This window comes from Melanotaenia boesemani, chromosome 4, assembly GCF_017639745.1.
Source record: "Melanotaenia boesemani isolate fMelBoe1 chromosome 4, fMelBoe1.pri, whole genome shotgun sequence".
NCBI classification, from domain to species: Eukaryota; Metazoa; Chordata; class Actinopteri; order Atheriniformes; family Melanotaeniidae; genus Melanotaenia; species Melanotaenia boesemani.
Window position 1 is genome coordinate 4,625,056 of NC_055685.1, and position 24,637 is coordinate 4,649,692.

The 24,637-nt window shown below is 41.4% G+C and overlaps 1 protein-coding gene across 3 annotated transcripts in view; it reads right to left on the bottom strand.

The window, feature by feature from the left end:
• Nucleotides 1-24,637, bottom strand: part of kdm2aa (lysine (K)-specific demethylase 2Aa) — a 34,911-nt gene that overhangs the window by 9,816 nt on the left and 458 nt on the right. Inside the window, exons 1-19 of one of the 3 annotated variants that reach the window (XM_041984286.1) lie at nucleotides 24,501-24,517; nucleotides 23,964-24,015; nucleotides 16,044-16,182; nucleotides 14,971-15,049; nucleotides 14,823-14,869; nucleotides 14,430-14,608; nucleotides 14,237-14,343; nucleotides 14,057-14,150; nucleotides 12,838-12,991; nucleotides 12,642-12,757; nucleotides 12,428-12,554; nucleotides 11,276-11,496; nucleotides 9,758-9,835; nucleotides 9,305-9,432; nucleotides 9,070-9,193; nucleotides 7,153-7,281; nucleotides 5,517-5,600; nucleotides 2,382-2,414; nucleotides 2,171-2,276 (exon numbers count right to left, since the gene is read on the bottom strand). In XM_041984286.1, coding sequence (XP_041840220.1) covers nucleotides 2,171-2,276; nucleotides 2,382-2,414; nucleotides 5,517-5,600; nucleotides 7,153-7,281; nucleotides 9,070-9,193; nucleotides 9,305-9,432; nucleotides 9,758-9,835; nucleotides 11,276-11,496; nucleotides 12,428-12,554; nucleotides 12,642-12,757; nucleotides 12,838-12,991; nucleotides 14,057-14,150; nucleotides 14,237-14,343; nucleotides 14,430-14,608; nucleotides 14,823-14,869; nucleotides 14,971-15,049; nucleotides 16,044-16,182; nucleotides 23,964-23,999 — 1,981 coding nt within the window. In that variant the 5' untranslated portion in view covers nucleotides 24,000-24,015; nucleotides 24,501-24,517. Of the gene's footprint in view, nucleotides 1-2,170; nucleotides 2,277-2,381; nucleotides 2,415-5,516; nucleotides 5,601-7,152; nucleotides 7,282-9,069; nucleotides 9,194-9,304; nucleotides 9,433-9,757; nucleotides 9,836-11,275; nucleotides 11,497-12,427; nucleotides 12,555-12,641; nucleotides 12,758-12,837; nucleotides 12,992-14,056; nucleotides 14,151-14,236; nucleotides 14,344-14,429; nucleotides 14,609-14,822; nucleotides 14,870-14,970; nucleotides 15,050-16,043; nucleotides 16,183-23,963; nucleotides 24,555-24,637 lie in introns of those variants that run through there. The other 2 variants (XM_041984285.1, XM_041984287.1) reach the window with 2 other exon arrangements.

Genomic DNA, 24,637 nt, shown 5'->3' on the forward strand with positions numbered 1-24,637 from the left:
GCAACCAGACCATCATTCGGCTTGTTATGATGCTGGACAGGACCTGTTAAAAACATAAATAAATTAAAAATAAAGCAGAGTCCTGTGTCTGCTTCACCACTGCTGGGTGAAGTGAAGGGAGCTAAGCCTGAAGCTAGCTGCTGTTTCACCAGGAGCAGTCACCTCTCCTCCACCTCCCAATGTCGGTGTGGAGGCAGAAAGTTTAGAAGCTGTTTCTGTCAGAGTTTTCACCGATAGTTGAGGCAAAAGACCAGAGCAACACGGTTACTAAACCCTTACAGGAGTCCAGGGCCAGACGGAAAGACGAGGAAAATATGTGGGTTTTGTTGTCGCTGAATGGTCCTGTGGGCACGGTGTTTAGATGGTGTAGCGTAGCAGGCGGCCCTTAAAGCAAACCCACAGTGTTAAAAATATAACATAATAAAAAACAATTGTTTATGAAACACGCAATATACAAATAACATCTCATACAAGTTTTACATTTAGAGATTTTTTTATTTTATTATCTCACATAAATTGTCCATCACTATACTATATTTATTGATGCATTAATTTTACACCATTTTAGCCCCATATATATATATATATGTCTCTCCTCCCTGCTGCAGCGGTGCGTCTGATGTAATCAGGACAGAGCGGGTTTATTAAAATGACGTTTTCCGTCTGGAACTTAAGAAAAAAGAAGAACCGACGTTTGTCTTTGTCTAAACCCATGCAGATGGATAGAACATCGTGATTTTTGGAAGGGAAACTGCTCCCAAAAGACGAGAAACTTTTATTTATTTTAATAAATGCGGCTGTAATTTATGCAAGACAGCAAAGGTAAGACATGTTTTCTGACTTTTACAAACGTGAAGCATAAGTCGGGTCTTCTTCTGTCTCTGGTTCGGTGAATCTTGGTCGTAGTGAGATGAAACTTCCAGCTGTGAATCTGTGAGATGTGAGCTTTCCGTAGAGGAGCCGTTTGTTCATGTTCATGGAGAGTCATCATCTGTGTTTACATATTTTTCGGACTTTGTGTACCTGGTCTTTAAATTGTATGTTGTCTTAACTGTATTTGTTGGTGATAGAAATGGTTTTACTGAGCTGGTAGCTGAGATTCTGGACTTTCTGTGGATACCACACATGTTTATAGTTACATCTACAGACCTGACGTTACACCCGGAAACCAGATGTTAACCCCTTAACTCCCGATAGTGGAGGCTGCAGGTGCAGTCAAGCTAAAAATTAAAGTTTAAAGAATTTATTGACCAGAAACCTGGATAATGAAGCAGTGAAGCTGCATGGATGGAAGTTATTGTGCATATTGTGAATATTTCTCTCTCCTCACCATCTAGAAGCTGTGAGATTCTCATCCTGCTTTCTGTCTGTTCACCTGATGCTGATATTCATCACATATTGTTCCTTCTGTGTTTAGAAGGAAGCAGCTTCACAGCTTTAAATTCATCCTGCTGACTTTTTAGCTTTTAGTTAGTAAATCCTGAACATTTCATCCTTCTTTCTCATAAATATGTGATTTTATAAATATATATGAAGAAATATTTAAACTGTTGGTGTTTAAAGAGAAAACTGCTGCTAAACCTGTTTATGTGTTTAGTGCAGGGGTCTGCAGCCTTTCCAATCCAAAGAGTCATTTTTCTTTCAGCCAGCTAAATAAAACTCCTTTAGAGACGCAAATGTTACCAGACTTTTTCAAAAAGGCAATTTAATATAGGATATCCATAGGATGTTTGTTATTTTTGAAGAATCACATTTTTATTTCCATTTTTAGGTTTTAAAATAAAGAAAAACATAAAACCTTTATAAAAAGAGGATAAACAACCTTTCTTCTAAGGGATGTAGATATTTGTGGAAAATGACATAAAGTGAAAGAAAAAAAAGTCCCTGGTTTCCAACCTAATGACAAGAAAGGTAGATTAAAAAAAATATTTTAGCCACGTATTTAGAGGCATGTGGAAGGTCCAGAGAGACACTTGCAGCTCCAGAGTTGCAGGTTAAACACCCCTGATGTTTGTTAACCAAAACTTACTGCATTTTCTTAAAAGCTGTAGGCCTTCTTTTAAAGGAAAGAGACATTTTGCGCGTAACAATGCGATTAATCGCGGCATGTCGTGCGAGTTTTGGAGTTTAAAGGGTTAAAGGTGCTTCAGTTTCTTTTTAACACTCAAACCTTCATCATCATCATCACTGGCCGAGTCGTCCTCATTGCGGCTGTGCAGGTGCCGGCGGTAAATCTTAGCCATCCGAGCATCCAGCAGAGAAGACGACTTCCTCTTCTGGAGACGGATGGAAAGAAAAGAAGGAAGTAAATGAATAATATCTAAAGCACCAAGAATGACTGACGAGGATGGTGTGATGTGTGTGTTCAGATAGAAACTCACTAGTGGAAGACTTTCACTGCTATTGCCTTTAGACTGTGAAGAAAAGAGGAAAAAGGATCACTCCTTGGGAAGAAACAAAAAACCCATCAGCTCCGAGTTCCTCCCAGCAGATCCAGCCTCCACTGAAAGCTTTCGTTTATTTCAGACTGTTCGCAGCCAGAGACACGAACATGAAAAATGAGCTGTGGCTGGAACTTCACGCAGCAACATCAACATGTCAGGCGATGCTTTCAGACTTTTCTGGTTCCTCTCTTATCCAGTTATTAACATTTTAGGTGTTTTTCATTCTCATAAAACCAGAAGTGTAAAAGCAGCTGCTGCGGTGAGATTTGTGGTGCATCAGTTTGACTTCTAACCACAGGTATCGACCATGTCACGGTACAAGGTGAGGGAGGGAAACAATGACCTTTTACTGATGAGGACAGCATGACATTAAAACACTTACTTTATAAATCGACTTAAAATATCACCCAAAGGTTCGTAAGTTCAGCCCAAACCACAGACAGGAGAGAAAGTAGACCAGAAGAGTCACTTTCTGTTAGTTCACGTGCTAAATATGACCAATAATTTCTTATTATAACTAAACTATTCCTGCTCATAAGAAATCTGGGCCAGAATCTGTTACTGAGATTCCATCAGAAGGTTTCCTTCACGTTTCTGACCAGTTTTTAGGTCAGTGAGCGGACCTGTGGACTGCAGCACAGAAACACCGTCAGCACACAGATCAATATAATGATCCCTGACTGACATCCCGTCGAGTGCTGTACGATATCCCCCCACTGTGGAAACACCCGTTTCTATGGGACATCGACCCGCTGATCATAGTTCACACCAAACAGATCAACTTTGAAAGTTCAGAGGCAACATGACGAGTCAGACATGACAGGATGCTCAGAGAAGGAGAATCCAGACCCACGGGCAGATAAAAAAAGGTCCTACAGAAGAAGACGACGTGGTTTTCCAGCAGATCCAGAGTGGGAACAGAGAGGAGTTCCTACACTGTTTTACACAATCTCCAGCTAAAAAACGAACCAGACAAATCATCTCTGTAATGTGCACAGCTTCAACGTTTCTAGAAATGGAGCATAAAATCCCTGCAAATCTGAATACGCTGTGAGACCGATCCACCATGCTGGGAGAACAAACCTGTTTACAGCAGTTCAGCAGAGGCCGCTGTTTTTTCCATCTTCGTCTTATTCAGAAAACCTGACAGCGTTACATGTCGTCAAATCAAATCGTGGACTTCTGCAGAAACTTTCCAGGCGATGTGCTTTGAGCTGATCTGGTTTAAAGGACAGTCTGGGCTTCGTGTGAGCAGAAGATGGCTTCTGCTAGATGAACGGGATGATGAGAGAACAGGTGAGGTGGCACACATGAGAATTCATGTAGAAAGGGTTACGGGCTGCAGGATTTTACATGAAACGGGACCGATCTGGACGAAAAAGCCCATGTGCAGATGAGAACATCACTTCCCTCAACAAGGCTGGGATGGTATGTTGTCCAGGTGTTGTTCTGTTACGCTTCTTAACAACAGGTGTGCAACTATATGTAATATATAATAATAATCTATAATAATCTACAATCTTTTAGTACATATTTTAATGACTGTATGATGCATTTTAAAATGGGAATGTGCAATAATAGGAATAAAATTGGCATTATGCAATTTTATGTATTTATGTTGTACTTATTTAAGATTATTGTTGTAAATAACACCAACCTGACAGGGGACAGCAGATTTTCACTGCTGCTTTTACTTGAAAATGTATTAAATGAATTAATCCTGTATATTTAGACCACTGTCAGATAATGAAATATTTAGATTCTGAAATTAAATATATGAACGTATACATTATGAGAACAACGGGTGTACAAACTTACACCAAACATCTGAGACTGAAACAGCTCTGACATACTCAACGAGAAGAGAGAACTTTTTTCTTGTTCTGGAGACGTGAACAGAGACGTCGTGCGGCTTGTTCTGGAGGCATCAGCCGAGCAGAACTTTCTTCTCGTGGGCCGTGTTGTGTGATTGGTCAGACATTAGAGGTGGGCGTGGTTAACGTGAAAAAGTGTGAGGCGGAACGTTGTCACTTCCACGCTCTGCTGATACGAGATTGATCGGATAGTTTAATTAACAGTAATAGCCGCTCCGTCTTAGATGAAGCTTCTTGTGGAGCATGAATTGATCGAACCAAAACTAACTTAAACAACAGCAGTACTCCTGACTCCCAACATGGTAGACAAAACCCCAGTGACGTAAGCAGTCCATTCTCTATTAAATCAGCCCTAAGAGACTTCTACATTTCTGCCTCCTTGGAAAAACCAGCCAACAGGAGGAACCGTAGGACATCTGAGGGGTTGAAAGGGGAGACAAGAGGTCCAGAAAACATCAGCTTCTCCAACATCACAGCTGGAGGATGGAGAGAAGGCTAAATGCAGCGAATTAAGACAAACCTGGTCGGTTCAGACGGTGAAATAAAGTTCTACTTCAGAGGTTCTGTGAGGAACCGTGACGTCTACACAAATTTGACTCATGGGAACCATTCAACACAATGCAGATGCCATGAAGATCATTCACCGCGTGGAGGAGGGAAAATAAGACGCCAGACTTCATCTACCAGAGGTCAAACCTGCTCCTGAGAACGATGGACAGGAAAAAACGGGGTGGGTCAGCGCGACAGACAGGTGGGTGTACGCAGAGCAGGCAGCGCCTCTCACCAGTCCCGAGCTGATTGGCTGAGAAGGCAGAGGGGCTGCCAACAACAGCAGTGATGCTGAGGAGGAGGAAGAGCAGGAAGGAGGAGAAGGAAAGAAACCACAGCAGACCATTTCCCCATCCTGCCGGGAGCCCACAGGACCCCCTATTGAAGCAGAGGGCCCTGGACCCAGCCTGAGGACCAGGGGTCCGTGGGGACGGATGTGCTGACCAGCAGCCACCGATTCATCACTGCCTGATGACTAACAGTTAAATCAAACCAAAGGAAAGAAAAAAGGACGTAAAAAACCAACGAGAAGCAAAAGAAAAATGTAAATCATGGGAAACCAACAGGAGACACACAAACCCGTTAGCTTTGATACTCTGCAGCAAAGTGTGTGTGAGCGGCAGCTCAGAGCGACGAAGACATCATTTACCTCTCTCTCTGTGATCCCCATCACACACTTGGGACACTCCCAGCAGCTGGGCAGGTCTTTGTTCACCACTCCTTCACCCTGAACCTGCAGACACGGGAAGAAACGAAGGTTTGCATCAGGCAGTGATGGACAGAGGTCTCACTAAGGATGATGGACAGAGGCCAAGCAGCTGCATCTGGGACAACACAAACTTAAAAACTCCTAAGAAAGACACGTCTAAAATAAGCAGAAAAACCACACAACAACTGAGGTGCATGAAAAATAAGACACATACATAAAGTACATCAAATAGAGAATCTTCAGCTGGTAAAAGGAATAAAAGTGTAGAGGTTAAAACAGGTTAAGAGTGGGTACAGAAAAATGTAAAAACGGGAGGTGTATATTGTACAACTCTATACTGTAAACATTGTGACTGATTTCTTGCTCGAGTTTAATGGAATTCCATGGAAAAAAAGCTGTTTTCCAGTCTTTATCTCAGACTTAAAGCTCCTGAATCTTCCTCCAGATAAAAGTAGGCTGAGCAGGTGAGTCCAGGATGGTGATGATCTGGTGTGCTCCTGTGAGGCAGCGGGACATAGCGATGTCATCTAACGGGACAGCCGACATTATTCCGACCCGAGCTACTCAACAAATCAGACCTCTAAAACTACACGCTCCCCTTTTCGCCAGAGGTGGTGCTTCATCAACAATTACCGAAGCAGAAGATATACCACGATGGAAAAGAGTAGCTCATCTGTTGGCGAATGCAGGACTGCGTCTGTTTCCACCACATCAGAGTAAAACATGAGCTGCATCAGATCCTAGCCGTCGTGGGTTGACCGTATTTCTATTAGAACTTTTACAGCGTTTCTCCCGGCCTATGATGTTTATTCATTCACAATTCCCCAAACAAAGCCGACTTTCTGAGCAAACGGACTAGGATTCAAATAAAAAGGCTGGTGGGAATTCACCCTAAATGCCAAATTTACGCCTCTGAACACGGTCTGTGGAGGTGACGTCTGAACAATCAGGTTCTGGTTTATTAAACTTGGATTCAAAACACTTTGTTTTTCCCGAAGGGACAGGACTTTATCCACACTTTCCACTCAGATCAGTCAGCCTACAGAACATCAGCAGCTACAGGATCCAGCCGTAAAGTGCTGCAGTTTCACCATCAGCAACAAAATGCAACAGTAGAAATAAATAGATAAAATAGATTAATACCTAAAAACAACATGTAGCACATCACATAAAGCACTGTCACAAGCATTTAAAAGCCTGATGGCAAGACAAATAAAATAATTGATCTGTTTGTTTCCCTGCTGGGAGCGAGGTAGCGCCTCCCAGAGGGAATCAAGGCAAACATGATCTGAGTGACCAATAACGCTCTTTGTTTCCTGAAGCACCTGCGTAAACTCAGCTGCAGCCAGTTTCACGTGAAACTCGATAGGTATAATTTTACACATTTTCACACTTGGTCCTATAATACGTCATAAAATCTTTGTTTCAAACATGGTGTCAGAGGAAGTGCAGCCACTCCGTTTAACGAATGAACAGAAGCTGATTTACACCGCTCAGCCGACTCTTCGGAGGAAACAGACGCCAGCAAGTCTAAACTAAACCACATGCTCATCAGTAGTAAAGAGATGTGATGTACCGTGAGGCAGGCAGGATGGACGATCTGAGCACAGTTGGAGCACTCCATCAGAGTCAGGGACGGGTCTCCGGTCTCCTCCTGATTGGGCTCCTTGCAGATCTCACACACTGCAGACAGAGGAAGGCCCGGCTGGACAAACAGGACGGACCGGTCATCATACAGAGATTAAACACAAGCCAAAAGGTTCATTCATCACTAAACAACAACTCCACAGTAATCCATTAGCAGAAATATCCAAGTTACGTTCTGACAGAAGGTGTTCGGTTAGCCGTCTAGTCCAGATGGGATTTAAGGCTCTTTGAATCTGTTTGGATCTTGACGAGCTGTTCCTTGGAAAGAGCCATTCTCGAGACTGGCCCGTTCTTTTTATTTATTTATTTTTTAGAATTCAGTCAGGGGAAACTTATTTTTATTAAGGAAATAATCCCTGGTATCAACTATAACTCAAACACACCACACCAATATATTATTCTGAAATATTGGTTATAATTTAATTTGGCTTGTGTTTTTTTTAGATTGTAATCATTCCATGAGGTGGTTTCATATCACCATGCTCTGAGAGGGAGATCACTAGTGAGGATTTTCTCTCACCAAACACTTTGTGGCACAGTGACATTAAGATAAAAATGTAGTTTTAATGGAAGTCCATGGGGCATTTTTGGCCACCAAGGCGTCCAGAGGGAGTATCTGAACTCAAGTCACCCCCTGATATTAATTTTATGGAAAATAATACATTTTTGAGTTTATTTGCAATAAAAATACACAAGGAATAATTACACTGGCATTTAACACTAGTACCGCCAAGGGGGTAAATTTTTACCTCGTTGGCTTTTCAAACACTTGTGTCTCTGTCAAAATAAAATCCCTACTTTTCCCAATTCATGACTTTTCCTAAAATGGGTCGAGTAAGTGTGTGATCACAAGAAAAAGAAATCTGAGCATATATACCTAAAACCGCCAAGGAGGTAATTTCTACCGTCTAATTTAATGCACCGTGTTCAGCTGTCAGATGTTTTCACGCCATGCCCAATTCGTGCCACTCCTGGTTGCTTAGTAACGCACATGTGTTTGACAGCTGTCAGAGAGTGAGTAATAGGGTTTTATAATCGTTTAGGGTAATCTAGTGCTAAATTTGACAAACGGATAAATACAATAGATGGATGAATGCCAAAGAAGTTTGGTTATTATTCCAAGACCTGAGTGACGGAGGGAGGAGAAGTAACTCTGGATGTGGGTGAGGAGGATTCTGACGAGACGGTGGAGGAATCGGTGGGGGCAGAAAGTGATGATCCATCATTTTTACCCGGTAACGAGTCATCTACTGAGGATGACCTGATGAAAGATCAAAGACCAGGGAAAAGGTCCCGGCTTTTTGTCACAACTGAGGAGTCACCCACCACACATACTCAGCCTGGTAGCTGATCGGCCCACGCAAAGGACGCAAGGGGTCTGCGGCGATGTCGGCTACCCACCCGACCCATCTTGAAACACGATCAAGGAGTCTGACGCACGCGCGAGTCAGAGGGCTTGCAGCAACGTTTATTTATACTATCTTCCTCTAAAATTAACTAAAATATTGAAATCGGTTATTTTGTTATATATTATTTGCGCTGTTGCAGCAGGGGCTGGTAAAAATGACCCTACTCGGCAGTTCTAGGAGTGTTGGAATATTAGTGGGTCTAGTGTTAAAGGGTTTTACTACTGAAAATGATTGAATGTTGGGGAGTTATGTGCAGAACAGTGATTTATGAAAAAAGCAGTTTGTGTGGACATTTTTGTACATGAGGGTCATTAGAGGGAGTAAGATTGAGGTGTCAAAGTTATAAGAGTCAAAGTGAATGGTTTAAAATGAGCTGCAGAGCACTGAGAGCTGCTATTAAACAGTACAAAAAAGGTGAATGAAACAGCATCCCTTACAGATAAACACTGCCGCAGCACACAGGTCTGCTTGAGCTTCCCCGGTCCACCAAACTTCTTCATGTCCCTGCAGAAGTTACAGTCTCCACACTCTGGTCTTATGCAGGCCTCACAGCGCTTACACCTGCAGGAGAGATGAGGACAGCGAGCGGACTGAGCACAGCTGAGACACAGATTACTTCCTGCTAACTGACAGCACGCTGCCGGTACAGAACCAGAGGACAGGGTTTGTTACCTGACTCTGCGTCGCCTCAGCACAGACATGGAGGACGCTGGTTTCTGAGGCCGTGGAATGATGGACGTGGTGGCCAGTTTGGGCCGAGGAGGAGGTGGAGGAGGAGGAGGAGGCTGATACCACGAGGGCTGATGGAGAAAAGTCAAGCAGCAATAATTCCAATATTCATCCAACATTCAAACACATTTCAACTGCAGACATTTGTTCTGAAACAAGAACCACTTTCTTTACAGCACAAGAACTGGGCCCAGTCACCATGGCAACAACATCTTTACAGTCTCAGACACCACATCAGCCACAAGCAGTGGTCCCTGTGGATGACCTGACATGAGATGTTTCATCAGGGAAATAAAATCTCTCCAGTGTTCGAGTCCTACAGTAGGAACATGAGGAGTGAAGGACCAGTTGTTTCTGGTCTGTGGAGACAGTCGTCTAAAAGTGAAGACTGCTTACCCTCTTCGGCCACGTGATGATGGGTTTCCCCGTGTAGGACAGCTTGGGATTGTCATTAGCATGTTCCTTCAGTAGAGCCTGCAGGAAGGAGCAACATTACATAATAATTAAATAAGTAAACTTAAAGCACTCAGATAGAGCAGACCTCCACCAAGCCATAGGGTCACTCACCTGAGAAAAACCTCAAAAACAGCCACCCAGTTACCAACCCCATGCCTACACTCTTATGTACACTTCAAGCTCATATCACCATCTATTTCCATCATCAGGATAGATGCCAAATCTTTTTTTTTAATCCTTCACCATGGAAACTTACCCTTACAAATGGCTATAACTGTCTTAAAGTTATTGAAGAAATTTGTATTTTCTCCAATGGCCGCAATTTGAGATAGAAGTTAGTGTATTTAACATCTACCATGATGTCATCTTGATTTTTTTTTTGGGGGGGGGGGGGGGGGGGGGGGTTGCCATTGATTCTGGGCATTATCTGATGAGTTAGAAGCTGTAATGGCAAATTTATCTCTATCTCCCAATAATAAAGAACCCTTAAAAAAGCGCTGCTGGTGACTTGTTCACTGGTTTCTTTGTTTCTTAATTCCATTTCTCACATTTCCTGAAAATTTGATCAAAATCCATCCATAACTTTTTGAGTTATCTTGCAAACAGACAGACAAAAAAAACAGACCTTACTCTGCAGAAAAGAATTTAAAAAATGAAGAGAAACAGATGAATGAATGCACAACAAGCTTTGGCTATGCTCCAGCAAATGAATGAGGAAGACTCAGACGGGGTAGAAATGATCAGCTCCTCTTACTACAGCAGGACCACGTTTAGACATCCTTGACAAGATGGCGAGGCAGCATTCACCTGCAGCTGCAACTAAAAACGGCCTGTTCTGGTGTTTTATAACATTTTGGACATGGCTGCACTGAATGCAGAGGTCGGCTACCGGAGCTGCATCCATGCCACAATGACCCGCGAGCGTTCATTATTGAGCTGTTCACGTTAAAAAAAAAAGATTTAGTTTTGTTATATGTTAGCTGATAGGTGAAAGTTGTAAGCTAGTAAGTATTTGACATTTTCTATTTGGAAAAACAAGCCCAAAGTAATCCCACGTTAACAAATTATTTATTTATTGAAGCTTTTTCTACTTCCACATGATGAAAAAAAAACTCAAAGGGGGGAAAAATGGCCTCTGTAAACACCACCTCTATTATTTTTATGCTGCTTCGGCATGGTGTCAAAATGACCCCCTCTGGTGGATCTAGAAGATACTGGAATGTTGGCGTTTGAGCGTTAAAAACAATTCCTGGATTCAGGCAGTGATCCGGATCACTACCAAAATCCAATCAGTTTGACATTTCCTGAAAATATTTCTTAAAAATCCGTCCATTGCTTTTTGAGTTATGTTGCCAACAGACAGACAGACGCAGCCGAAAACATAATCTCTGGTTGGCGGAGGGAAGGAAGGAAGGAAGGAAGGAAGGATCGATCAGCACAAACAGAGTCAGGCGGCACCTTGATGTGAATGATGAGGGCCGAGGCGTTCTGGATTCCTGCCGGGACACACTTCTTATTAGATGGCAGAGCCTCCAGTTTACCCAGCAGGTTCCACAGTCCTTCCAGCTCCAGAGGAGTCAGATGAATCGGGACTGGAAGTCTGTCAGACTCTTCATCCCCATCATCATCATCCTCCTGCAGCTCACTGGCTGCTTCTGAGCCAGAGGGACGCTTCAGACCTGACACAGGGAGACAAATTAGTCAAACAGTCAATAAAGACAAACATTAACACGTAAAATAACAGCGGGATGAGCGCTTCCTGGATTACGTGTTAAATGATCACCTGGAGACATTATCACATGAAAGGGGGGTGGGACAGTACTTTGCACACCGCGATGATGTATGTGGTCTCATTTGAGCCCCTCTTTTCCTGGTCAGTGTTCCTGCCTGGCCCCCCATCAAAACTTTTCTAGACCCGCCCCTGCATAGCTGAAGTATAAACCTGTCTACCACCAGCCAACTACTGTGTTAGAGAAGGTAGAGGTATTGAGGTAAATATGTGACGGTGTGAACCATGAACCGCTAGCTTCAGCCTTCTCACGATGAACAAACGCAACAAAAAAGAAAAGCCGATCAGCTGATCTGACAACCACCATGATTAACAGAACTACATGAGAGGAGGAGGAAGCAGCTGCTGCACAAACATAGAGATGATCAGAGATCCTCTAGAGCAGACATGTTGGTGAAGGATAAGTTTAAAAAAGAATGCGTGAAAATTACGGGTGTGAGTGTGTTTGTATATATATATTTATATTTCCTACAAGATATTTTGTCAATTTATCAGTGTGCTCATATCAATCAAGCCTTTAAGAAATTTCAGGCACTTTTGCAAGAAAAGCTCATTATCAATTTAACATTTCTCCTGCATATCACATCCCTCTCATGGTCGCTCGGTATTTTATAGCTTTTCATAAATCAACATTAACTTTCTAGTGAAAGGGGCTTATCAGCCTTCTTGCTCCTGGGAGGGAACAGATGAAACGTTTACATTAGCCTGAGCTACCCTAACATCTGAACCCGAAGAGCTTCTGTTCCCACAGCAGACCTTTGATCCAGCTCAATCTTCATCAGAAACATCTGCTGGAGACAGTGTGGACTCTGTAGACGTACCTATACCCAGGGAGTGTTTCTGGAAGTCAGGAGTCAGGTAGGAGGTCCTGGTGAGGCTGAAGACGTAGCGCTCCAGGACGTACCAGCACATCTCGTAGAAGAAAGGATAACGAAACTTGACTGGAACCTGAAGGGAAGGTGAGAACAGACCAGAACTCTGAGATCCATCACCTGCTGTTACAGAGTCCTCGCAGAACCGAAAGTTCACACTTACCCGCGTCCTGTCCTCGATGTTACAGATATTTAGCTGCATAGGGATGTTGAAGCTGTGCAGGAAGTTTCCTCCAAACACCATGGAGTCCACGGGGGTGTAGACAGCATGGATCCATCCTGGTTATCACAGAAAGACATTAGGCCCACTGGATCATGAAATCCCTCAAAATGTTCAGAGTGCTCCATTCACTGAGTACCTGATGGAATGATTAAGGTGCAGCCTGGCTTCAGTTCGATCCTCTGACAGTCAGAAGCTCGATCCCCCAGGAACACATCTCCCTGTTTTCCTGACAGCACCCAGTTCTCATACAGCTCCAGGTTCGGGTGGGTTGGAGGGATCAGCCAAAACACCTGAAGACACACACCAGTCACTACAAACACCCTGGACCAGCATGAAACTGCTGGCTGAGAGACATAACCAGATCGTCTGAGCAGGACTCATCTTCTGATTAATAACAAATCAGCAGCTAATTAACAGCTAACGGAACAGCCGGCAAACAGCTAACGGAACAGCCGGTCGGCAGCTAACGGAACAGCCGGTAAACAGCTAACGGAACAGCCGGTCGACAGCTAACGTAACAGCCAGTAAACAGCTAACGGAACAGCCGGTCGGCAGCTAACGGAACAGCCGGTCGGCAGCTAACGGAACAGCCGGTAAACAGCTAACGGAACAGCCGGTCGACAGCTAACGGAACAGCCAGTAAACAGCTAACGGAACAGCCGGTAAACAGCTAACGGAAAAGCCGGTAAACAGCTAACGGAACAGCCGGTCGGCAGCTAACAGAACAGCCGGTAAACAGCTAACGGAACAGCCGGTCGACAGCTAACGTAACAGCCAGTAAACAGCTAACGGAACAGCCGGTAAACAGCTAACGGAACAGCCGGTAAACAGCTAACAGAACAGGTGGTGAACAGCTAATGAATAGCTAGTTCAGGGGTCTGCAACTTTCACAAATATAAGAGCAAATTTTACCACCTGTTCCACTAAATTAACATTGTTTGTAACAAAACTGTTAACATTTTATTATTTTTCATGTGACACAAAAAAAAATCCAATCCTGTGAACCAATAAGAGTTAATATATCTACACAAGCGCTGCACTGTCCATGATGCAGAACACACTGGAGAAGGTCCACCTCTGTCTCCAGCTCTTGAACACTGACCCCACCCATTAGCTTTGTGTATGTCCTTATGTTGTCTGATGTTCTGCCTGTAGTTTTAATGATTCTGCTCCTTATGCTTTTGAAATTGCCCCTTGAGGATAAATAAAATGTTGAATTGTGTTGAACAGCCAATCACAGGTGATCAGAAAGACAAACATCAGACTTATCAACCACCAACCCACAACAATCAACTTCCTGAACCAGGCAGTAGGAAGCTGAGATAAAAACACGACTGAGTCCTGTCTGGACCCACCTTGCCCCCTCTGAGGATGTGGTACCACACAGAGGTGCCTCCAAAGTCGATGTGAAAGTCTGTGTAGCACCCTTGGACGCTCATCAGACAGTACCTGAGAAAAACCAGCTGGATTAGATCATGTCTGCAGGTGGAATGAAGGAGGTGGTGTTAAGACAACATGCCGTCTGAGGGCCTTACTTCTGAACTTTGGGGTACTGCATGTCATTGATGGAGTTGGTGGAGTCTCTCTGTCTCTCTTTCAGATGACGAGGCCACATGTTGTCCACCCAGTCTATGAGATCCACCTGCAGACGTGAGCAAAAACTAGTTACCGGTAACCTTAGAAGGTTTCCACACAAACACAGGTCCTTTATGAAGTGAGTTCACCAACTGTAGCAGGTCTCTTGACCAGGTTCTCCAGCTTGGTGTGGCTAAACTCCAGGCTGATGACGTTGTAGAGCTTATCTCTCTGAGACGGAGGTGTTTCGTAGTAACGTGTCCACTGAGCCATGGACATCTCCGTTCCCTTTTGAGTACTCACGTCCATCACATCTATCATACGTCTGCTACCTGAGAGGGAGTTACATTAGTCAGAAACTCCTGCTCTGATAACACACATCAGGCTTTAATTACGCCGTCTCTCAGAGATGATGTAACAGAATAAACTGCAAATATTACGTCTGCTACGAATGTCAGTGAAATTTAATCTGTAATATTTACTCTGTTTAAACACATCTCAGAGAACAAGAATAACAATAATAATAAGTTCAGAACTGAATCTTACCCACAAACATCTTGACATCGTTGACACTGAAGTCTGGATCCGGCATCCTGCAGAAGCAGACATCAGTCAGCATGTTGTTTGGTTACTACAGTAACATCTGTCACACGAACCAGTAAAATTAGAAGAGGAAGATAACGCATGGTCCTACTTGATTCCCAGTCCTTCTGATTTTTCAAAGATGATCGGTTCCCTCAGGCCTTCTTTCTGGACATACTCGTAGGAAAAGTCTAAGAAATGCAATGTACATAAAAATCAAATACAAATACGAACTTGTTCTGCTCTGCATCTGTGTCGCGTCTACAGCAGCCGGGACAGGATGCTGCAGACCTCGCTGGTTTGAATATGACATGATGGAGGATTTATAACTCCACATAAATCTGAACACATCTTCAGAAGGGATGTCAAGATTAATGATTATTGTTAGAGCAATAATCACAGTTGCTAATGAATTTATTTTCCAACACTATAAATGTGTAAAATCACATCAATACTCCTTATTGTAACGCTTATTTCTATATTTTGATGTGGGCATAACATACCATTAACGAAACAAAGAAAAGTAACCAAGAAGTCTCATTCCAACTAAATCCCCTCTGCTGTGTAAAGACTTAATAAATCCTACAGATTAACTGTCAGAGAAAACAGATGAAAAGGCTACAGGACCTCTACCTGGAGGTTTCTTTCTGGAAACTACATTATAAAAATGGTTTCAAACATTTCTTTTCAACCTAAGTGGAGAATGTAGAAACCTTAGAAAAGCATCTGGCTAGCGTTGACTTCCAGATGTTCTTTAGCAGAATAGCTGCTGTTTGACACAAATAATACTGGAACAGTGGAAATAAAGAAACACGACCACATATCTGGAATTAAATACAATTTCTTCTGCAGACCATTGCACACCAACGACTTAAAAAAAAGGCATCAACCTCGGTTCATCTCTTCTATATAATGTAACGTTCAGTAAACGCAGCTTAACTCGTCTTGTTGAGCTTTAAGTCCAACCGGAGTCGTACACAGTTACAAAATGGCAAATGGTACGATAAGATTTCATTTCAAAGTAGCATTAGATAGACTGTGGGACAGGACTGAGGTGCATGTGTGCAAAGAAAACATCTGTATCAGTGTGTCTGAAGGACTTGATGACGTGGCCACTTGTTTTGGGCTGATAAACTTAAGGATTAATCTGGCCTTTTGAACATGAAGTGCACCATGGCTTCCTACCTCTGCCCGTCATGCGAACGACACGGTCAGAACTGAACCTTTGACTGTTGACCTTCTCCTCCAAGTCAAACATCCTCCTTCCATCAATCTCCTCGTCCGAGATGCCATCGTCATGGTAACGCCGCCGGGTACCAGCCCGCTGTGATGACAAAATATGAGGCAAGATTTAGACAGGCGACAACAACACATGGAAACATTTACCATGACAACAGAAGGAGACCTTAGGATCAGCACAGAACCAGAACCTACCAGAACCCCGACAGAACCATAAAACACAACAGATAGAGGCTTATCTCGCGGCGATGTCTGTGTGATGTAAACATTTTCGTACTTTCTTCACACCTCAATCAGCTGTTCATTAAATAAGTCTCATAGAAAGACTAGCGGGGGAGAAAAAAAGTGGAGGCAGATCAGAAGAGTGTAGCCAGAAAGCTCTAAGTTCTGTACAGCAAAACCGCACATGAAATACACAACATGCTTGCCTTAAATAACATGCCTTAAATAAAGTGTTTATAAAAAGAAAATAAATCCTCAAGGTACAGGGTTGAGGAAACCCTGATGTTCTGTGTTGTCACCATTGTAAAGAAATGTCCCATTACAAGAAAAAAAAAAAAAACTACACACAAACTTGCTATGATGTCAGTGCGTGTCCATGATGTGGATGTTGGACATGTATGGCCTGAAAATTAGAATGATAGTAGAACAGTAACATTCAATGAGATATTTATCAGGAATATCTCACCAAGGTCTGAAAAATCTTCTCCCACCATAAACAATCTGTATTCATTCAGCTTCTAAATCACTGGGATTGTGCTGGTATAGAACAGTGTTTCCCAACCTGAGGTTCCCCCAAAGAGCACAGGGGTTCCAGTGGCTTTGAACATTCAGTCATTGTGATTAATGTCCACACATTGTCCTTATTTTAAGAAAAACAAAAGTAAATTCTATGATATTATTTTAACTTGGGTTTTATGGAAGGACAGAACTCAGCCAGAAATCATTATTTATGGTTGGAATCTCACTTTTGAAAGCATAAAACCAAGCATGGTTTGAGCACGGGATGGGGCAGGTTATTTTTAGTGTTTGTGTGAAGCGAGTCCCCAAGGAATGTAGGCTGGGAACCACTGATATAGACAATTTATGTCTAACATCTACTTCAGGTGGGAGGACACAGGCAAAAACTCTGGGTTTCTTTGACAACCAGACGCCAAGCAGGTTTAGTTCACAGAGTCAGTTACCATGGTAACAGGGTAGAGCCTGACCGACTGATCGGCAGGTCGAATCGAGCCCTTTTCAAACTAATCATAATCAGCCGGAGTTTTGCCGAAAGCCAATATAGTCTTAATTAGTCATAAAACGGTAAACGTTGTCAAGTGTCGGAGTTGTGCAGAATTATGTCGTTGCGCCGTTTCTCTACTAGATGGCGCTCTGACTCAATTCATTTTCACTCAGCTGTAGCAACAGCCAGGCAGCACTGCAGGAGTACGCACAGCGGCGCTTGACGACAGGTATGTTTATAAGACGTTGTGAAATTAAGAATGACATCAGTTTCAGTTTAACTCTGTTTGTCATGTGTCTAGGGCTGCATGATTATGACTGATCAATATTGTAATCACGATTATTAATCACGATTGTTCACCGTGTTTAGAAAAACATGTACTTTTATTGCACCAATTATAAACAAACTATGAATATAAACAACATTTTTTAGTGAAAAATTAAACTTCAAATTAGAATAGATTATAAATTATGCAAAAGAATACATTTACCAATCATTTTTGAGATGTTAATGTGAATTATGGGGCTACAAAAGATGCTAAATTGAGAGCCAATCATGAGCCAAAAGAGTCGATGTTCTGTCAGTTTAGCAAATGCATCAGAGTAACTTAAGATACGTTAATGTGCATGCAGGTTAAGGTTGGGGTTAGGGTTAGGTGTAGGTGTTAGGTGATCTGACAATGTATGCTAAACTGACAGAACACCTGCTCTCTGAAAAGAGCCGAACACCCCATCACTAGTATAATTGTAATGGATGCTAGTACCATGGAGAGGGATGTCGTGAGAAAGGCAAAAATTGATGAAAAGACAACGTAAAAGTGTTTAGAACAGCAAAAAAATAATAATATTAAATTCTTCAGTCAATATTTGTTTTTTAAGTTAACACTTTTAACTTTTTAAATATTTATATCCACACTCTTCATTAATAAACATTAATATCTGACGGTAAGCCAGCGCAGGATCATCCAGCAGCAGCTTTGTACGTTTCATTTTCAGCCTGGTCATGAAACAGAGGCTCTTAATGCAGCTGCCGTGTGAGCAACAAGCCTCTTCTGAGTGAAAAGTTGTGCGCCCTTGTTCTTTAGGCAGCTTAATGAAGCCGTGGCCTTGCGTTCGCCCCCCTGGTGGTTGGCAGACTACTGGTTGAGAATGTGTGTGATCAGATATGTAAGCAGCAGAGCTCATATTTTGAATGTAAATATCGTTGACGATCAGGTTCATTTAATTGTGGCCACCAAAATCGTGATCACGATCAAAATCACACTGTGTAACTGTGCAGCCCTACACGTGTCATGAAAATGACCCGTGCTTCGTTGCTTCGGTCATGCTTTTCATTCATGTTGCATTGCTAAAGTTGTGCTAACCTGATGCAAGTTCCTCCCTGTTTGTGTTTAGTTATGCCAACCTAGCATGACGTTAGCTGACAGCCTAAAAGCCAGTAAGTAACTGCTTTTACAACTGCTTTTAAAAAAGTGTACAAAATGTTTCCAGAACGAGCGTTCATCACTCCGTCAGCTGCGTGTTGCTCCTCGATGTGAGAGGACAAGTTAAAATGATAAACATTACTCTCTCTCAAACTGTCATGATGTCCTTTAACTCTTTTACTCTGTCAGAAAATACTAGAACGTGACTCAGACCCTAACAGCAACTAACTGTGTTGTGGACTAACATAAGTGCTAAACTATTTGTGACCATTACTGTACTATAAGTCCGGACTATAATTATAAGTCAAATCAGTCATAAAACGTGTCATGACGAGTAAAAAAAAAAAAACAAGAAAAAAACTATATAAGTTGCACTGGAAAATAAGTCGCATTTATTAAGAAATTCATTTCACAAAATTTAAGACCAAGAACAAAAACTTTTCATCTGGAATAGCAAGTATGCTGTATGAAAACGCTGTATACAACACTGCAACTTGTGCATTTTACAAAGCCAAGCAGTCCCAGATCAAAGGTTTTAATTAATTTGTTGAGTCAATTACATGGTTAGACCAGTCTAATTACTCACACACAATTCAATAAACACAACCAGTCCCATATTCTGAACACAGCTTTTCTTTTAATGAAATCTCGTACTCCCCATACATTTAGAGAAAAACACGATAAATGAATATCAAACATACGTATACGAAACACAGGTAAACAGTACGACTGTAGAAGCAGAAATAGAAGTTAATCAAAAAGCTGAACTGTGCAGAAAAAAGTGCAAAACTTTGTCTTTGTCTTAAGTGAACAGTCTAAATTTCTGGCTCATCTCTGATAATTTGGTCCAAACATGTAACATCACTGCTGCTCCCTTAACTGATCATGCTGGAATAGATTAATCTTTATCAAATTTAAAGGTCCCATATTATGCAAAATTCACTTTTTAATGGTTTTGGAACAGTCATACTGGTCCCCCCGCATGTGTAGGAGACCCGTAAGTGTGAAACTCTTTCAGGCGCTCTCTCTCCCCCCTGCTCCACCTCTAGGGAAGTAAGCGCTGAAATGAGCTTGTTTGAAAGCGTGTACGTTATGACGTCATAAGGGACAATAACCACTCCCCACAGAGCGATGGACCCGTCTACCGGCTCTCAAAGCCCGCCCTCTAAAAATCACCTAGCGCCCAGTGTTTTTCCCTCTTCGGCAACCCTCGTTAGCGGACATGGCTAAGCGACAGAAGCACTGTTCTGTTTGTGGCTGCATAAATGAACACGAAAACGTTTTTTTACTTCCATCCACTGAACCCACGAGGACTGAGTGGATTAATTTTATTTTTGGAGGAAATGTACCCGGAAAACTTCCAAAGGTTTTGCATGTCTGTGGCCAGCATTTCAAAGAGGACTGTTTCCACAACATGGGTGCATGGAAAGCAGGCTTCGCCAACCGTTTGAAGCTGAAGCCAGGTTCAATACCAACTGTCCGTGACACAGCTGGAGAGGTAAGAGCAGTACTGTTAGTCTTCTTGCTCGAACTTCTTCAGGAATGGGTTCCGGTGTTCCGGCGTTTGTTTATCCTTCACTACGCTGTAATCAGCGTCTAGTAACCGCTAAGGCCTAACCTGTCAATCACCTCATGACGGGCGATGCGATGGGCGGAGCCAACAGCTGAGCTGCTCCACCAGGGTTCCGCCCACCATAAACGGCACATTTCTGAAGCTGCTAAAAAGAGGGAGGTGAAGAGAAGCCGCTGCACTCAAACTGAGGGTCGATTTGTCCATACCATGGCGGAAATATTTCATTTAGATATTAATGAATGGTCTCAGATTGGGAATAAAGTGTATAATATGGGACCTTTAAGCTCTGTTCACCGCAACAAACCTGGATACTGGAAATTAAATTCTTTCTACAGCAATCAGCTTATCGTTTGGCTATTAAATTATTACTAAATTTAATTCCGTTTCTGACATTACGCCTATACAAAAACGGGAGTTTTTTTAAAAATGAATGTCAACGTTTCTTAATGCGTTATGGAAAGCAACAATTAAGTGATCAAAATAAGGCTTACGCTGATAAATTAAAAGAGCTAAATGATCTTTTAAAAATACCTGCTCCAAGTAATGAAGATAAGCTGCAATTGCACTCATTAAAGGAAGACCTGGAACTTTTTTCCAAGACAAAAGCAAGGGGAGCTTTCATAAGGTCTCGGGCCAGATGCCTGGAACATGGAGAACAAAATTCATCCTACTCTTTTAATCTGGGAAAAAATGTGGAGAGGCGAGAAAAATATCTGCTTTATATGTTGATAACAAAAAGGACATTTCCTCATTTGTATCCAGATTTTATCAGAAGCTATACACTTCTTTTTTAAAGAGTTTCCCCATTCATTCCTTAAATTTCTAGGAAGAGTTATGAGCTTTGTGAAGGTCCAATAACTCTAGAAGAATTGCAAATAAAAAAAATAAAAAAAAACTAACAAAGCTAATAAAAGTCCCGGTCCTTCTGAATTTTAGATAACTTTTTGGGAAGATTTAAAACAAATGTTATTAGAAGCGCTTGTTGATTGTGCCCAAAACAAGGAAGTGACTGTCTCCATGAAGCACGGTTTAATATGTTTAATTCCTAAAGCTGGTGAGGATCTTCTCTATCTGGATAATTGGTGTCCTATAACATTGCTAAATTCAGACTATAAAACACTTGCAGCACTGTACGCTAACAGATTAAAATTCTGCTTAGAGGAAATTATCTCTAAGGCAGTCGGGTTTGATGACATCTCCAATAATATTCGTCTTGTTCTAGATATTTTAGATTACGGAGATCTAGTTGATAAAAAGTCACTGATCTTGTTTTTGGACTTTTACAAAGCTTTCGATACTGTGGAACATTCATTTATTTTGAGGCCTTGCAATATTTTGGGTTAAAGAAAGTTTCAGTAACATCATAAGTACACTCTATAAAAATACTAATAGCTGTGTATCCCTGGCTTATGGTGCCTCTCCTCGTTTTGATATAAATCGTGGGATAAGACAAGGGTGCCCAACTTCACCCTTTTTATTTCTAATAGCTGCTGAACTTCTCAGTCTGTTTATTATTAATTGTATGAATGTAGACGGTATTGATATAGAGGAGAACGTTCTAACCATCAGTCAGCTGGCCGATGACACCGGTTTGTTTCTTAAAAATGAACTTTAAGTCCCTGTTGTTATAAAGGCTTTAGATGCGTTCGCCAGAGCTTCTGGTCTCACAATTAATAAGAAAAAGTGTGAAATAATGACCATACATGACTCTAATATTGTCTCGATAGATGATATAAAGGTAAAAAAAATAGGTTAAATACTCAGGTATCACATTGAGCAAAACTGCTAGTGAGACAATATCTCAAAACTTTATGCCAAAAATTGAAAAGTCAAAATCTGTCTCTAAGTGTTGGTTACAGAGAGATCTTACTATTATAGGTAGAATTTTACTTGCTAAGGCAGACGTTTTATCTAGATTTATGTACCCAACTTTATCTTTATATGTGGATCACAAAACCTGGGCAGCTATTGATTCACTCTTATTTAAATTTATATGGAAACACAAAACTGAGAATATAAAAAATAAAACACTTATCCGACGGTATGCAGAGGGAGGTCTTCATGTATTAGATTTTCAAACTATCAGTGGTGTATTCAAAATCAGTTGGTTAAAACATTGTCTCATTAGCCATGGTTTTATACTCCCATTTTTTTGTTTAACAAATGTGGTGGTTTAAATTTCTTGCTGTCATGTAAGTTTGTGTCAAACACACTACCAGTCGAGCTTTCCAACTTTCATAAACAAGCCCTGGACGCCTGGAAACTTGCTTTCAAACACAACTTCTCTCCTCAAACATGTGTCTTACGGAACAACCAACATGTTGTTTTACAAGAATAAGACCCTATTTTTAAAGGCTGGTATGACCAAGGTGTCATGTTTGTTTTTGATCTTTTCAATGATAACGGGGACCTAGCTACCTATGAAGAATTAACCCAATGAAAAGGATTAGACATTTCTCGCTCTGTGCACTCCAAATTACTCAAAAGCATACCTACTAGTCTACTGTCTCTCATTAGAGCACATGCTCTGTACACACCTTTGTCAGGAATAACTCCTGCTCTATGGCTCTCATATTAGATCAGTCTTTACTTCTCTTAATAGTCAGCATCCAAACTCATTTGTTCGTTGGAGAGCGATATTTCCTGACATCAGTAAAAATGCTGGGACTGAATTTAATACATTTTTTATCCCCAATAAAATTAAAGAAATACACATTAAAATCCTACATAGATATTGAGTCTTTCTCTCACTTGTTTTATAGACGTCCCTATTCTACAAACCTTTGGACTCACATCTTTACTGATTTGGGAATCTCATGGCGCTCTGATCACTATAACTGAAAATATGGTCTTATTCTTAAATGTTGAATGTAACAATAAGGAAGTTAATGGTTTAATAAAGTTACTGTGTTTGTTGGGTAGATTTCACATCCATAAATGCTATATTTCTTCTGAATACGCCAAATAAATCTTAGTTTTATGTGGAACTTAAATCTTTGTATGACTCTGTAAAGTTTATAAAAAAAAAAGCTCTCAAGACATCAGGTCTTATGAAGAATGTTGTGGTTAATATTACTAGATAAGTATGCATCCTGATGCATTGTATTATTTGGTTAATATTTAGTTATTCTGTTCAAAACTTACTTTATATGATCATTTTTGCTTACTCCTTGTACTCCTATGTTGTGTCATGTCTGTAAGATTGCATGTGTTGTATAATGTCATGTTTATTTGTACAATGTTTCCAACGTGATAATAAAGATTGTTAAAAAATATTATATACACACACAATATATATATATATATATATATATATATATATATATATATATATATATGTATGTATGTATATTCTAAACACAGCTAAATCATTTTGCAGCACATTAAAACTTCTAACTTCAAGTCAGTCATCAACCACAAAACTCTGCAGGCAATCTTATTTCAAGCTATTTTCCCTTTTAACTACGCACTCCAACACATTGGTGTTGTTGTGTTTTCCCATTTACTCAAACTTTACCAATGCAAACCTGACACAAAATGTTGACTTTCTGACTGTATTAAATCATCTGACACATTTAGCCGTCCCTGTTCAGTCAGAACAGAAGATGCTGCTTCTTTCGTTATTTCCATCCTGCTCACACTTACCAGCCTTTTGCTGTATCTCGGCTTGGAATCATCCATTTTTCAGCGGGAGACCCTGGACGCAGAGTTACCGAGGCAGAGGAGAAACGTTAACCCGCTCGGTGGCGCCACATGGCTGCCAGATAGTAAACATAAAGCTGCGAAGCGCGAGTCCAGAAGTTTTCCGACGACAACTTTGATTAAGTTTCTTCTTCTTCTGTTCAAAAAGAGGAGCGCCAATCCTCTGGTTAGCTAACAGTTCACTCTGATCTCTAACTAGAGTTATCGGTTATTGGTCTAACTGTAACCAGCTGATTACACTAAAATAATAACTTAAAATAACTTAATCGGTGTTCTAAATCTACATTTCCACCAGATGTTTATGCTGACAACAATAACACAGAGGGGATAGTCCTGCTTTGTCCCACATCTACACTGTTTAAAGTCGAGTCTAGCTTGCTGTTATGAGGCTGGGAGATTCCCTTTTTATTCTGACAGAAATCCAAACATGAGTTCGGGCTGGACTGCAATAGTTTACTGCACCCAAAGAAGTTTCCCAACAAGAAAAGGAATCCTTCATTATTCCAGCACAGTACAATAACTCCGAACAGCCGCCATTTTCTGTTTCCTTGCAAAATATCAGTACATCCCGCCCACAAATCCGCTTTGGACCAATCAGAAACGGACATGTGAACCGC